The sequence below is a fragment of the Orycteropus afer genome, unplaced genomic scaffold (genome assembly GCF_000298275.1).
Source record: "Orycteropus afer afer isolate SDZICR_OR568_19922 unplaced genomic scaffold, OryAfe1.0 scaffold00332, whole genome shotgun sequence".
Taxonomy (NCBI): Eukaryota; Metazoa; Chordata; class Mammalia; order Tubulidentata; family Orycteropodidae; genus Orycteropus; species Orycteropus afer.
This window is the reverse complement of record NW_006921919.1, coordinates 2893458-2908072: the sequence shown is the minus strand read 5'-3', so window position 1 is coordinate 2908072 and position 14615 is coordinate 2893458. Positions and strand designations below refer to the sequence as shown.

Below are 14615 nucleotides of genomic sequence, written 5' to 3'. Positions count from 1 at the left end.
GTGTTCTGAAATTACGATAGCTTGGGCCAGGTGCACTTTAGACCTCAAACTCTTGCTTTCAAGACTTTAAATAGGTCTTCTGCAGCAGATTTGCCCACTGCAATATGTCGTTTGACTGCTACTTCTATAGGTGTTGATGGTAGATCTAAGTAAAATGAAATTGACAAATTCAGTCTTTTCTCCATTTATCACAATGATGTTTACTGGTTGAGCTGTGAGGATTTTTGTCTTATGTCCAGGTATAATCCACACTGAAGGTTGTAGTCTTTGATCTTCATCAGTAAGTACTTCAAGTCTTCCTAGCTTCTAGCAAGCAAGGCTATGTCATCTACATATTGCAGGCTGTTAATCAGTCTTCTTCCAATCCTGATGATGCATTCTTCATGCAGTCCAGCTTCTAGGACTTATTTGCTCAGCACACAGATTGAATAAATATGGTGAAAGGACAAACTCTGATGCACACTTTTTCTGATTTTAAGCTCAGCAGTATCTCCTTGTTCTGCTGAAATGACTGCCTCTTGGTCTATATACAGGTCCTGCATGAGCACAGTTAAGTGTTCTGGAATTCCCATTCTTAGCTATGTTATTCATAATTTTTTATGATTCACATAGTTGAATGCCTTTGTATTGCCAGTAAAACACAGGTAAATATTTTTCTCGTGTTCTCTTCTTTTAGCCAAGATACATTCATCTGACATCATCATGGTATCCCTTGTTCCATGCCTCTTCTGAATCCGGCTTGAATTTCTGGCAGTTTCCTGTTGATATACTGCTGTAACTGTTTTTTAAAAATCATCTCTAGCAAAATTTTACTTGTGTCAGTATGCTGTGTAAGGGTAACATACTAATTAATTTAGTTACTCAAGATTACCTTTATTTAGGTAATAATTAATTTCTAAGTTGAAGATAAATGACATCAAGTTGCAAACATTTTATAACAATTATTTTTCACATACAAATTACATGGACAAGTGTTTTTGACTTAAAAAGAGTTAAGGCTTTGCTACAGAAAGGAAGCTAGTCTAAAATCTAAGCTCTATTGCTTTGGGAAATTAATCTAAGTTCCAAATTTTCTGTTTAAATATCACCTACCTTTTGAGTGCTATGAAGATTAAAACAGACAATCATATATTGTATCTGGCACTTAGTAGGCCCTCCATCTTTATTTAGTCCTATATCCCTTTAATGATTCCCAATAAGATGAACATCATAATTCTGTAGACCTATTGTTTTCAGAGTAGTAGTATTTATTTCTTTCTAATAATATATGCATTTTGGAAAAAAGTTTTAATATCTCCAATGATCTATGATTACCTTCTCATTAAAGAACTTTTTATTTGCAGATGTGATTCTGGGTGGAACTCATGAGATTTACTGCCTATTTCCAAGTTCTTGAGTTCTTTTCTAAAACCTGGGTAGAAAACAAACAAAATATTTAAATGAACTCTCAAAGAATGTACTCTATTTTTACTTCTTATTTAAGTATAAGAAGCCACTCCTCGGAGGGAAAGTGGGGCAATCTACTTCCATAGTGATAGTGCCTCGGAAAATTGTTTTTTAATTAAAAAAAAAAAAAAAAAATGCAAAGATTTCAGTTAAGACAGAAGAAACCTGACCTTAAGATGAAGCTAATGGTCTCCTATCATCAGAAGTGAAGAAGAGAAAAAAAAAAAAAAAAAAACCCAAACCAAAGAACCAATTCTTCAAGATTCAATTCAAATGATGTATCTTTCTGAACATTTTATGCAAAATTAACAGTTTTTTCCTTCCTTTGTCACTTGATGGTGTCAGCGCTGCCAGAACAGTGCTATTTCCCACTCAATTATGTGGAGCTATGTATTTCCCTGCTCAGTAAGACACAATCTTCCTGATAAAATGGTATGTTGGAAAAATTCTCATCTGAACACAGACGGATATATTGGGTTCAAGTCTGGATTCATGAATTATTGTTTGGGGCAATCTACTTTTGTAGTGATTACCACCTCGGAAACCCAAGGAGGAGTCACTATGACTCAGATCCAACTTAACATCAGTGAGTTTGGGTTTTTTTGGAACTTCAGGAAAGTCCTAACCCCTCACAATCCCAGTTTTCTTACTTATATAACAAAGACATCTTTTTTTACCTACCTCATAAGAATGTTAGATCAACTGAATGAAAATGCGTTAAAACGTATTTTGTCACATAGAAAATGCTATTTCACTGTTCAGCTACCATTTATGGACTAAGTTTTAAGAAGCTGCTATTAATTACCACACTTAATTCTTACAACTACCTAATAAAGAAACTACCCTTATCTCCATTTTACAAATGAGGAAATAGAGGCTTAGAAAGGTTACATTTGGTTAACTTACCCAATGTAACACAGCTAGCAAATCAGAACCAGGACTATTATGACTGATAAAACCCATGCTCTTAACCCTTATGCCCAAGGCACTTGACTGCTAACCAGAAGGCTGGTGGTTCAAACCCACCTGCCACTCCTCGGAAGGAAGGTTGAACAATCTACTTCTGTAGTGAAACCCAAGGAGGGGTCGCTATGAGTCAGATCCGACTCCACAACAGTGTGTTTGGCTTGGTTTGGTTAACCCTTATGCCATACTTCCTCCTCCCTTAAAATTATTAAATTATCTCCAATTTTGCCATATAATATGTAGCAAATAATTTCTACATTTAATTTCAATCAGGTCCTATTAAAAACATACTAATTAACAATGTGATTCTTCTTACTTTCAGGCTGGGCACATTACAATTGATTTCAAATTAACCATCCCTGCCCACCTCCTTTATTTTTTTAAACTACAACTAGGCAAGATCAAGGTCCAAAGGCCATTATGGTGCCATATAAATGACAGCAAGTCTACTTCTATTTCCCTCTGGGAGAAAATTAATATTTCTACTCAAAGAAGTTACTTGGTTTGTGACTAAATATGTGGCTCTGGGAAGAAGCTCATTTATACATTTATTTATTTACATGATGTTATAAAATCACGCATGGGTCAAAGATCCATTAACATTCAAGGCAGACCAATGTATTTTAATGTAACAGTATGAATAGTTAACTGGGCCCACCAGCCACTCCTCGGAAGGAAGGTTGGGCAATCCTACTTCCGTAGTGATACTGCCTCGGAAACCCAAGGAGGGGTCGCTATGAGTCGGGGCCGACTTGACGGCAGATAACAACAACAACAACAACATGATTTTTTTATTTCATATTACAAGATCTTTAAGAAATTACCAGTTGTTAGGTGTTGGGACAATATCAAGGAAGAATATTCAAAACTGCCTGAAAAGGCTGTAAAATGCTCCTCCCTTTTCCAATTACCTATCTATGAGAGACTAGAGTTTCTTCATACATTAAAACAACATTTCATAACAACCTGAATGTAGAGACAACTATCTTCTATTAAGCCTGGGGTTAAAGAGATCTGGAAAGTATAAAACAATGCTATTCATCCCACTAAGTTTTCCATTTTGAAAAATTTTATTTTTCATAATAAATATTGCTGATGTTAACATGCAATAGGTTGTTTATTTAAATTAGTAAGTATTCACATTTTTTGTTTTAATTCTGAATATAGCAAATACTGATAAGACCTACAGGAACAAAAGTTTGAGGTCCTTAATACTTTTTTTTTTTTTAAACTTTTTATTATGATTTGGATAAAAGTTCACTGAGCAAAATTGGTTTTCCACTCAGCAGTTCATACACATTTTGTTTCATGACAGACTGCAATCCCCACAATGTAACATCACTCTTCCCATTTCCTCCCTGTGATTACTATTTCCTTTCAGCCTTCTTTCCTATCCATCCTGCCTTCTGAGCTTTATCCTTGGGCAAATGCTGCCCTTTTGATCTCTTATGGCTGACTGTTCTAAGGAGTATGTATCAAGTGTTACTGTTCACCTCATAGGTCTGTCTACTGTTTGGCTACAAATTGAGCCCCAGGAGTGAGTTCGATTTCAAGCTTGATGGGTGACTAAGGGCTAACGTCTTGGGGGAAGAGGTCCATAATAATTTTTAAGAATATAAAGATACCCTGAGGTCAAAAAGTTTGAAAACCACTATTCTAGTTGATTGACATTTGCCGTCTAATTTAAATTTCACCACACAGTTACTGTATGAGACAATCCCCTTGCATACCTAAGGAAATTGAGAGTCAGGGAAGACAGGTAATCCAATCAGTGCTACACAGCTGGTAAGTGACAGCATTCAAACTCAAAGTTACCATATTTTTTTACAAATAGAGTATTCACACATTACAGGCAGCAATGCCAAAATTACGTTAAAAAGTTCTGGCATAGTGCACCCATGCAAACACTGTGCATGTCTTGTGACATTTCTGGAAGTGATTTTTGGCCTCATTCAAAAGTCTGTTACTTTCGATCATTTTTGTAAAATAAAGGTGTACGCCATGGCCAAGATATCATGGATTGAGTTTGGTAATAACTCTGTAATCAGAAAATAAACAACTGAAACTATACATATGCTCTGGGGCAGTTGGCACTGGGCTTGAGAGCAGTGGAGTTCCTATAGCTAATGTGCACCCAAGTACACAATGCCAGAGAAAGGTGGAGGGTTGGGTGGAGGGCTGTACACAGAGCACTGCTCCCCTGGTCTTGTAGTGCTAGCAGGCAGCCAGTCGGACCCATCTCATGTGAGCAAGGGGCACGTGACCCCTCAGTGCTTGTGGCTCTCACACACACCTTATGGTGTTGCATGCGTAAGAGGTCCAAATGGCCCAAGTACGGCAGCTGAACAGCCAGGCAGTAGGGCAAAATGCATGCAGCTGTGGCACTCCAGCCTTGCCCACCTGAGTGGCCCTTTTGGACCAGGGTGTACAGACTACTGAGTTGGGGCTGGCCACTGTGGTAAAGGCTATTTCTGGGGCAGAAAAAGTGATTTCTTCCTGTACCGGAGAAAGTGGTTTGCAGAACAGGGAAGGAATGCTGTTGGGAGAGCAGCTGCATTAGGAGGGAAGGTTGGTGGGGGTCTGCTGCTGGGAACCAAATTGCATTAACAGGCAGCAAAAACAAAAACTTAACATTAAATCCACTGGACAGAATAAATGAAATTAAAATTGAACTCACCAACATTATGAGTATAGCACACTTATGAAAATAATGCATGGGAGGTTGTGCTGTACACAAAAACGTGTAACGTGTGTGTTAAATGTGGAAAAATATAGTAATCACATAAGCTAGTGCTTTTCTTACTACTTACATGTAAGTTCTCTTTTTTTGTGAAAAATATTTTATTGTTTTAGGTGAAAGTTTAAATAGCAAATTCCGTTTCCATTTAACAATGCCTATAAATGGTTGGCTTTTTTTTTTTTTTTTGGACACATGTTCCAAGGCATTGGTTACATTTTCCATAATGTATCAACATTATTATAATTTCCATTTTTTTTTTGTTATCGTTCTATTTCATTTTTTGGACACATGTTCCAAGGCATTGGTTACATTTTCCATAATGTATCAACATTATTATAATTTCCATTTTTTTTTTGTTATTGTTCTATTTCATTAATCTAGCTTCCCTACTCCTCCTTAGGTTCTCTGTTTTAGAGTAAATGTTGACTGTTTGGTCTCATATAGTTGGTTATTTAAGGGTGCACAGTATTAATGGGTGATTACTATTTATTTTATAATCGAATCCATTATATGAATGAAAGGTGACCAGTTCCCAAGTTCAAAGGGTGCAAGTTCTCTTTTGAATGCAAATGGTTAATACACTCATCTACTAACCCAAAAGGCTGGGTTTTGAGTTCACCAGAGGTGTGGAAGAAAGGTCTGGCAATCTACTTCTGAAAAATCAGCCACTGAAAATCCTAATGGAACACCATTCTACTCTGACACACACAGGGGTTGCCATGAATTGAAGTCAACTGGACAGCATCTAGTGTTTTTTAAATTACCATGTGATCCTGAATCACTTTCTGATGAAACTAGATCATCAGTCTGAACATCAAATAACATGATACACTTTAAGGTGCTGATGCCCAAAGAAGACAGCAAAATATATGGCATTAGCTTGAATTTTCCATCAGTTGCTTGTATAGTCCTAGTAGATTAGAGTTTTTCCTGTTTCCTCCCTTATTTTACTTGCCCTTTTTTCCATGTTCATTTATCCGTTTCCTCTCATTTGCATGCTTCTGATCTATTGTACAAAAAAAATCTATGAATTTAAGACTGCAAAGAAAACAAAACAAAATCAAAGTAATTACAGCAGTAAGTTTTTTCTTAAGTAATAATGAGAACTTTCTCTTAGATGCTGTTTTATCCCTAAGTTAGTGTTTTGGATACATTAAAAGCAAAAACACACCCTCTCACTCAAAATTCAATTGGAATCTACAGTTGATCAAATCATCTAAGTATTACCTCATTTAAAAAAAAAAAAAATTCATGATGATCAGGGTCTGCAGGTTAAACCTGGGGAGCAATTTATAAGAAAGATTTATGTAATGCACATGAGAATTTAATACCCTGTATACCATAATATTAACATCAAAAAAAAAAAAAAAAAGAAAAAACCCACCAAACTCATGGCCACTGAGTCAATTCTGACTCAGAGCAACCCCTATTGGGTTTCTGAGGCGGTAAATCTTTACAGAAGTAGATGGCCCCATCACCCTTCCACAGAGAGGCTGGTGGGTTTGAACCGACAACCTTCTGGTCAGCAGTCAAATGCCTTAGGCCCCGTGCCACCAGAGCTCCTTAATATTCACATAGTACATTATAATTTTCAAACCACTGATTTTTTAACTTCAGAATATTTATTTTACCTTGTAAATTGCCTATAATTTCAAGTTTAATATTCACAAACACAAGAAAAAAAACTTAATTTGTAAAGCATATTTACTTTCATTAAACTATCCACACACTGGGCAGTAGGAGGCAGCAGAGGTTTTATAAACATGTTTGAAATTTTAATATCACTATGGCAGACATTCAATTAAGTGGTTTGACTTCAGAATTCCAACTAAGTTAAAAATAGATGTGTTATTTTTCTCTTCTGCTGACACAGACATCTATGTGTCTTTACTGATAATTTTGGATCCAGGTTCTTAGTAAATCTAAGATAGTCCAATTTAACACTTGGCAGAGAAGAAACCTCAATGCCAAGATAAAGTTTTAACCAATATTGCTAATTTTGATACTGTATCCAAAAAATCCAAAGACCATTGATTATTCAAGGAACCAAAATATATGCTTCATCTGGAAAGAGAAGTAAGGTTTAAAGCAGACTTATAAAACCAAACTGACAGTATAGAAAACATAATCTATACTGGTTATATAGTAAGATTTCAGAATATAATGATAATACTGCAATTTAAAAGCTTAATCATTAAAAAGGGGCTCTGGTAGCATAGTACCTAAGGCACATGACTGTTAACTACAAGGCTGGGGATTCAAACCCACCATCCACTCCTCGGAAGGAAGGATGGGCAATCTACTTCCGAAGTGATACTACCTTGGAAACCCAAGGAGGGGTCGCTATGAGTTGGATCAGACTTGACGGCAGTGAGTGAGTTAAACATTAAAAGAGGTAATATTCATAACCAGTGACCTAATATTATAATACCAAGGCATTTAAATAGAATATGAATAAATATAAAATCACAAAATTCTAAATGGGTAAATATTTCTGTCTAAATTTACCATATATCAAAAGGAAAAGAGAGAAACTTTAATAATAATAATCTACATTATAAGATACCTAAACTTTGGGATGACAGACCAACCCACCAAGAAAAAAAAGCAAATATTGCTATTTTGCTTCAAATTAAATTTCATTATTGGTAGTTTTTTTTTTTTTTTTCAAATCATGGATAACTATTTGGTGATGCTGGGTTACAGAAACAAGAAATTACATGTTAACACATTGTCTCTCACCAGTTTATGAAACTCTTAGGGAAAACAAATTTAGTATGCACAGAAACAAGATAAGGCATTTGAAATTCCCTCCATTAGAGACTCATTTCAAAAGGGGAACTAAAATAATCCAAATGGTATTATAGAATTTCAGTAACGTTTCCAAACAAAAGCTTCAGGTAGTATATGGAATTTTTTGCGCCCCCCCCCCCAGCAGAACCCATAACAACAAACTACAGCAGACAAGCTTATAACTCTATTAATAAAAAAAAGCAATGAAATAATTACAACAGAATTATCACAGATCTGTACAGTCTAATGTTAAAAACTGGCTTACATGTCAGCCAAATGTGGATAAAAGAATTTCTAAGGCTCCTTAACTTTTAAAAAGTCGTTTAGTTATTAATAAGCTATTAAAGTGATTCTTTTGGTCAATATTGTTAAGTGTGGTTTCTTTTTATAAATGAGAAATAGAAGACAGGCAACAGAATCATTCCAAGTCATAAAGAACTAATCATGCCTTATTAAAAAAAAAAAATCACACACACACACACACACACATACCACTCAATAAAACCATGCAGGGCAAGTTTTCAGTTCGGGAAAAAATTCCTATACCACCTCCGCGTATGTTCTCAGTCCTAAACTGTGGGAGGGAAATATAGATACAGCATGTGCATGTTAACTAAGACTCTTAAGGGAAAGACTGGCTTAGAGAATTATGGTAGGCTTTAAAGTTTATTAAATAAGAATTAATTATAAAACAGGGCTTGTAGCTTGTAACTTACATAGTTAACATACATGCACTTACATATTAAGTAGAGAAACCCACTGCTAAGATCTTACAGCAGTATGCTTTTGATAATCAAAATCTCTATACCTTGTGTTTTTACTACTATCAAGACGTCAGTGTAACTCTGTAATGAGTACTGCATTTGCAGTTATTGTTCAATTTCACTGGCATCTGCTGTGATTTCTGGCCAACCCTTTACTGTTTCCTGTAATACTTGGTTACCAGACTTTTATCAGACTTTTAAAACAGGCGAGACATTATAACATGGGAAAGGAAGGTTATTTCCTTAATATAAGTGTTTCCTTCTGATACTATATCATTTAATAAAAACAAAATAGTTAAATGTTTAATCATATTCCATGTCTGCAACTTCTAAAATAATCTCCACATAAATCTAAAGGATGGTAAGACTGAAAACAAATTTTGAAAGGTGCTTTACATGGCTATTTTTACTATGAAAAATGATAGTTCAAAAATTTGAGTGCAACCTTAATATCCACTTGCTCATCATCTTCTTTGACCCCACCTTCCCAAATCTTTCAAATACATCCTGTCAATACCAACAACGAATCCTGTAGATGTTCAAATATCTACTTTTCTTTGTTCGTAGGCTGTTATGTGTTGCTAACAAATCACCAACAATAATAGCACACACCATTATAGTCCCCGGTTGGCACAAATGTTTATGCACTTGACTACTAGTTGAAAGGCTGGCAGTTCAAACACACTGGAGTACCTTGGGAGATAGGCCTAGTAATCTGCTTTTGAAAGGTAGAGGCTTAAAAACCCTATGTACAGCAGTTCCACTATGCACACATAGGGACACCATGAGTTGGAAACAACCACCATTACTTATTTATTGTTTCCAAACTGACCTTTCCTAGTAGACTGTTTTATCAGTTTTTCTATTTGTCCTGACCTCCTATGGTGGTCATTAGTTCATATCCCAGTTCAGCTTCCAACGCAATGCAACATAACCATTGCCATGGAGTCAGACCTAACTCATAGTGACCCCTCTTTGAGTTTCCAAGGCAATTATCACTATGGAAGTAGACTGCCCAACCTTCTTTCCAGGGACTGGCTGGTGGGTTTGAACTGCCAGCCTTCTGGTTAGCAGTCAAATGCCTTAGGCACTATGCCACCAGAACTCCCCAATTACCTGTAAAACTGTAGTTTTCTGCCCTCTGTGAAAGTAGGCCAGGCTATAAGATTTGCCTTAGCTAATGAGGTATGACTAGAAATGCTTGTGTCGCTTCTGGGATAAACTTTTAAGAGCTTACACATGGTTCTCCATGTTGTCCATCCCTGGGCCTCTGTGTTGAAATAATCAGAGAGTCATCTGTGGAGATGGGTCCCACTGGCCTGGGAGTCTGATTACTAGGAAGAAACTCCACGTTGACCTTCACTGGACGTGTAGCGTGAGCAAGAAACAAACTTGTGCTGGGACAGAGATTTTTGAAGTTGTTACCACAACACAGCCAAGAACCTAGCCTATCCTGATTGATACACATCCTCCTTTTCCCATTCCCTATGGTAGCTGGGCTCCATATTAAGGCTGGGGCCTGAGGTAGGCGGGTCTGGGTCTTGCAAGCTGCTTTTCGCTTGGGTATGACTCTATATTAAGGCCGGTGCCTGAGGCAGGTGGGCCAAGGTTCAGGGGCTGCTTTTCACTTATGGGCAGCTCTATTTTAAGGCTGTTGCCCAAGGTAGGCAGGTGTAGAGGGGTTAGAAACAACTAAGGGAGACGAACTTGTCTGTCAGTTTGTCATCCTGTGGTGATGTACGTGTTGCTATGAAGCTGGAGGCTATGCCACATAGCTGCAAAATGCCAGCAGGGTTACCCATGGTAGGCAGGTTTCAGTATAGCTTCTGGGCTGAGACAGACTTGGAAGAAGGAAAAGGCCACCCACTTCTCAAACAATTGGCCATTGAAAACCTTATGAATAGCAGTGAAACATGGTCAGATATATTACTGGAAAACTTTATGAATAGTCCTGAAATACTGTATGATAAAGTGCCGGAAGATGAGCCCATAGGGTCAGAAGGCACTTAAAATTTGACTAAGAAGAGCTGACTCCTCAGAGTAGAGATGATCTTAACAATACGGATAGAGTAAAGCTTTCGGGACCTCTATTGGCTGATGTGGCGTGACTCAAAATGAAACAGAGCCAAACCTCCATTAATAACTGGAACATGGAATGTACGAAGTATGAATCTAGGAAAATTGGAAGTTGTCAAAAATGAGATGGAGCACATAAAGATCGATATCCTATACATTAGTGAGCTGAAATGGACTGGTTTTGGCCATTTTGATTCAGACAACCATATGATCTACTATGCCAGGAATGACAAATTGAAGGGGAATGGAGGGGCATTCATTGTCACAAACAGTGTTTCAAGATCTGTCCTCAAGTACAATGCTGTCAATGATAGGATAATATCCATATGCCTACAAGGAAGACCAGTTAATACTACTATTATTCAAATTTACACACCAACTACCAAAACCAAAGATGAGGAAACTGAAGATTTCTACCAACTTCTGCAGTCTGAAATTGACTGAACATGCAATCAAGATGTGTTGATTATCACTGGTGAATGGAACACAAAAGTTGGAAACAAATAGTCACCAGTAGTTGGAAAATATAGCCTTAGTGACAGAAGTAACGCTGGAGATTTCATCATAGAATTTTACAAGACCAATGACTTATTCATTGCAAATACCTTTTTTCAACAGCATAAGCAACGATTATACACATGGACTTCATCAGATGGAATATACAGGAATCAGATTGACTACATCTGTGGCATGAGGAGATGGAGAATTTCAACATCTTCAGCCAAAACAAGGCCAAAAGCTCATTGTGGAGGAGACCTTCAACTGCTCACATGCACATTCAAACTGAAGATAATTAAAACAAGTCCATGAAAGCCGAAACATGACCTTGATAATATCCTTCCTGAATAGATTTAATGCACTGAACACCGATGACCAAAAACCAGAAGAACTGTGGGATGACATCAAAAATACCATCCATGAAGATAGCAAGAGGTCATTAAAAAGCAAGAAAGGAAGAAAAGACCAAAAAGAAATGTCAGAAGTGACTCTGAAACTTGCCCTTGAGCAGAGAGTAGCTAAGCAAGATACAAGAGCTGAACAGAAGATTTCAAAGAGCAGTTTGAGCAGACCAAGTCAATTATTATTAATGAATGTGCAAAGACCTGGAGTTAGAAAACAAAAGGGAAGAACACGCTCAGCATTTCTCAAACTGAAAGAACTGAGGAAAAAGTGTAAGCCTTGAGTTGCAATATTGAAAGATTCTATGGGCAAAATATTGAAAGATGCAGGAAACATCAAAAGAAGATGGAAGGAATACATAGTGTCACTCTACCAAAAAGAACTGTTCAATATTCATCCATTTCAGGAGGTGGCATGTGATCAAGAACCAATGGTACTGAAGGAAGAAGTCAAAGCTGCACCGAAGGAATTGCTGAAGAACAGGTCTCCAGGAGTTGATGGAATACTCATTGAGATGTTTCAACAAACAGATGCCCCACTGGAGGCACTCATTCGGTTATGCCAAGAGGCTTGGAAGACAGCTACCTGGCCAACTGACTGGAAGAGATCCATATTTGTACCCATTCCAAAGAAAGGTGATCCTACAGAATGTGGAAATTATCGAACAACGTCATTAATATCCCATGCAAGTAAAATCTTACTGAAGATAACTCAAAAATGGTTGCAGCATTATATTGACAGTCAGCTTCCAGAAAAGCAAGCTGGATTCAGAAGAGGACACGGAATAAAGGATATCACTGCTGATGTCAGATGGATCTTAGCTGAAAGCAAAGAATACCAGAAAGATGTTTACTTATGCTTTACTGACTATGCAAAAGCATTTGATTGTGTGGATCATAACAAATTATAGATAACATTGAGATGAACTGGAATTTCAGAATAGTTGTTTGTACTCATGAGGAACCTGTACATAGACCAGGATGCTGTCATTCAAACAGAACAAGGGGATACTGCATGGTTTAAAATCAAGAAGGGAGTGTGTCAAGGTTGTATCCTTTCACCATACTTATTCAACTTGTATTCTGAGCAAAGAATCCAAGACGCTGGATTATATGAAGAAGAACATGGCATCAGGATGGGAGGAAGACTCATTAACAATCTGCGATACTCAGACAATATGACTTCGTTTGCTGAAAATGAAGATGACTTGAAGCACTTACTGATGAAGATTAAAGACTACAGCCTGTAGTATGGATTACACCTCAACAGAAAGAAAACAAAAATCCTCATAACTGGTCCAATAAACAGTTTCACAATAAATGGAGAAAAGAATGAAATTGTCAAGGATTTCATATTACTAGGTTCTACAATCAACACCAATGGAAACAGCAGTCAAGACATCAGGTGACATATTGCATTAGGCCAATCTGTTGCAAAAGACCTCTTTCAAGTGATGAAGAGAAAAGATGTCTCTTTCAAGACTAGAATACAGCTACCCCAAGCCATGGTATTTTCAATCACCTCTTATACATGTGAAAGCTGGACAACGAATAAGGAAGACCAAAGAAAAGTTGATGCTTTTGAGTTGTGGTGTTGGAGAAGAATGCTAAGAGTACCATGGTCTGCTAAAAGGACTAACAAATCTGTCCTGGAAGAAGTGCAGCTGGTATGCCCCTTGGAAGCGAGAATGGGCAGACTTCGTATCACCTACTTTGGTCATGTTGTCAGAAGGAACCATTCCCTGGAGAAGGATATCATGTTTGGTAAAGTGGAGGGCAAATGAAGGAGGGGAAGGTCCTCAACGAGATGGACAGACACAGTGGCTACAATGATGAGCTCAGGTATAGCAAGGATAGTGAAGCTGGCACAAGTCTGGGCAGTGTTTCATTCTGCTGTGCACAGGGTCGCTATGAATCGGAGATGACTCAGTGGCACCTAACAACAACAACATGGTAGCTAGTTCCATCTCTTAAACATCCTTCAAGCACAAACTCTCCCAACTTCCTTCCTCATTACTTACAAACTTACCATTAAGTAACAGGATCATTCTCATATTCTTTATTTTTCTCTTAAAGAAAAACTGACCATTGTCTTTTTATGCCCACCCCATAACTCTATTAAAAAAGGGGGGGGATGTGGTAGTCCAGAAGACTATAGACAAAAATTTCTCAACTATGAGATAATAGCCTTGTTTGCAAATATAAACGTGTTTTCTCTTATATAAAGTAAAATGTTAATAGGTCACCACACATAGAGAGATACCCTTGCCTACCCTTGTGTTCCAAATCACTGCTGTAAGGGTTAGCGTCAAAAGCTACATATCTAAGGGTTCCTAGCGTAGAAACTTAAAATACAAGCTATTGGGGAAAAAAGTGATTCAAAGATTTATTTCATCACCTAAATAGAAAAAATGCAAGTAGAGTAATGTATGCAATCTAATACTATTAATGTCATGACAACAAAAGAAATGTCCTAAAAGTATGTAATAAAAGGCTGCAAATTTCAAAAGCAATATTTAACTTATCAAATAAAAAAAGATAAAAAACAGTAAGAAAAATTTAGCATGTAGAGACAATAGAAAACAAAACAAAACAAAACCCACTGCCATTGAGTCAATGTCGATTATGCCCTCGTGGCCCAGTGGTTAAGGGCTCAGCTGATAACCAAGAGGTCGGGAGTTCAAACCCACCACCTGCTCCGTGGGAGAAAGATGGGACAGTCTGCTTCCATAAAGATTACAGTCTTGGAAATCCTATGGGGTAATCCTCTGTCCTACAAGGTTGCTATGAGTATGAATACATATCCAAATAAAATGTTAATTTCCTTCTATGTATGCTTTATTAAGGGAGTTCTGGTAGCATAGTGGCTAAGACACTTGCCTGCTAACCAGATGGCTGGCGGTTCAAACCCACCAGCCACTCCTCGGAAGG

At 37.4% G+C, this 14615-nt stretch overlaps 1 protein-coding gene across 1 annotated transcript in view; it reads right to left on the bottom strand.

Annotated features, from left to right (window-relative positions):
• The window catches only part of USP53 (ubiquitin specific peptidase 53), a 69720-nt gene that overhangs the window by 1665 nt on the left and 53440 nt on the right, over nucleotides 1–14615 (bottom strand). The window contains exon 14 of the mRNA XM_007952373.1: nucleotides 1315–1411. Within this exon, the coding sequence (XP_007950564.1) occupies nucleotides 1315–1411 (97 nt within the window). The remainder of the gene's footprint in view (nucleotides 1–1314; nucleotides 1412–14615) is intronic.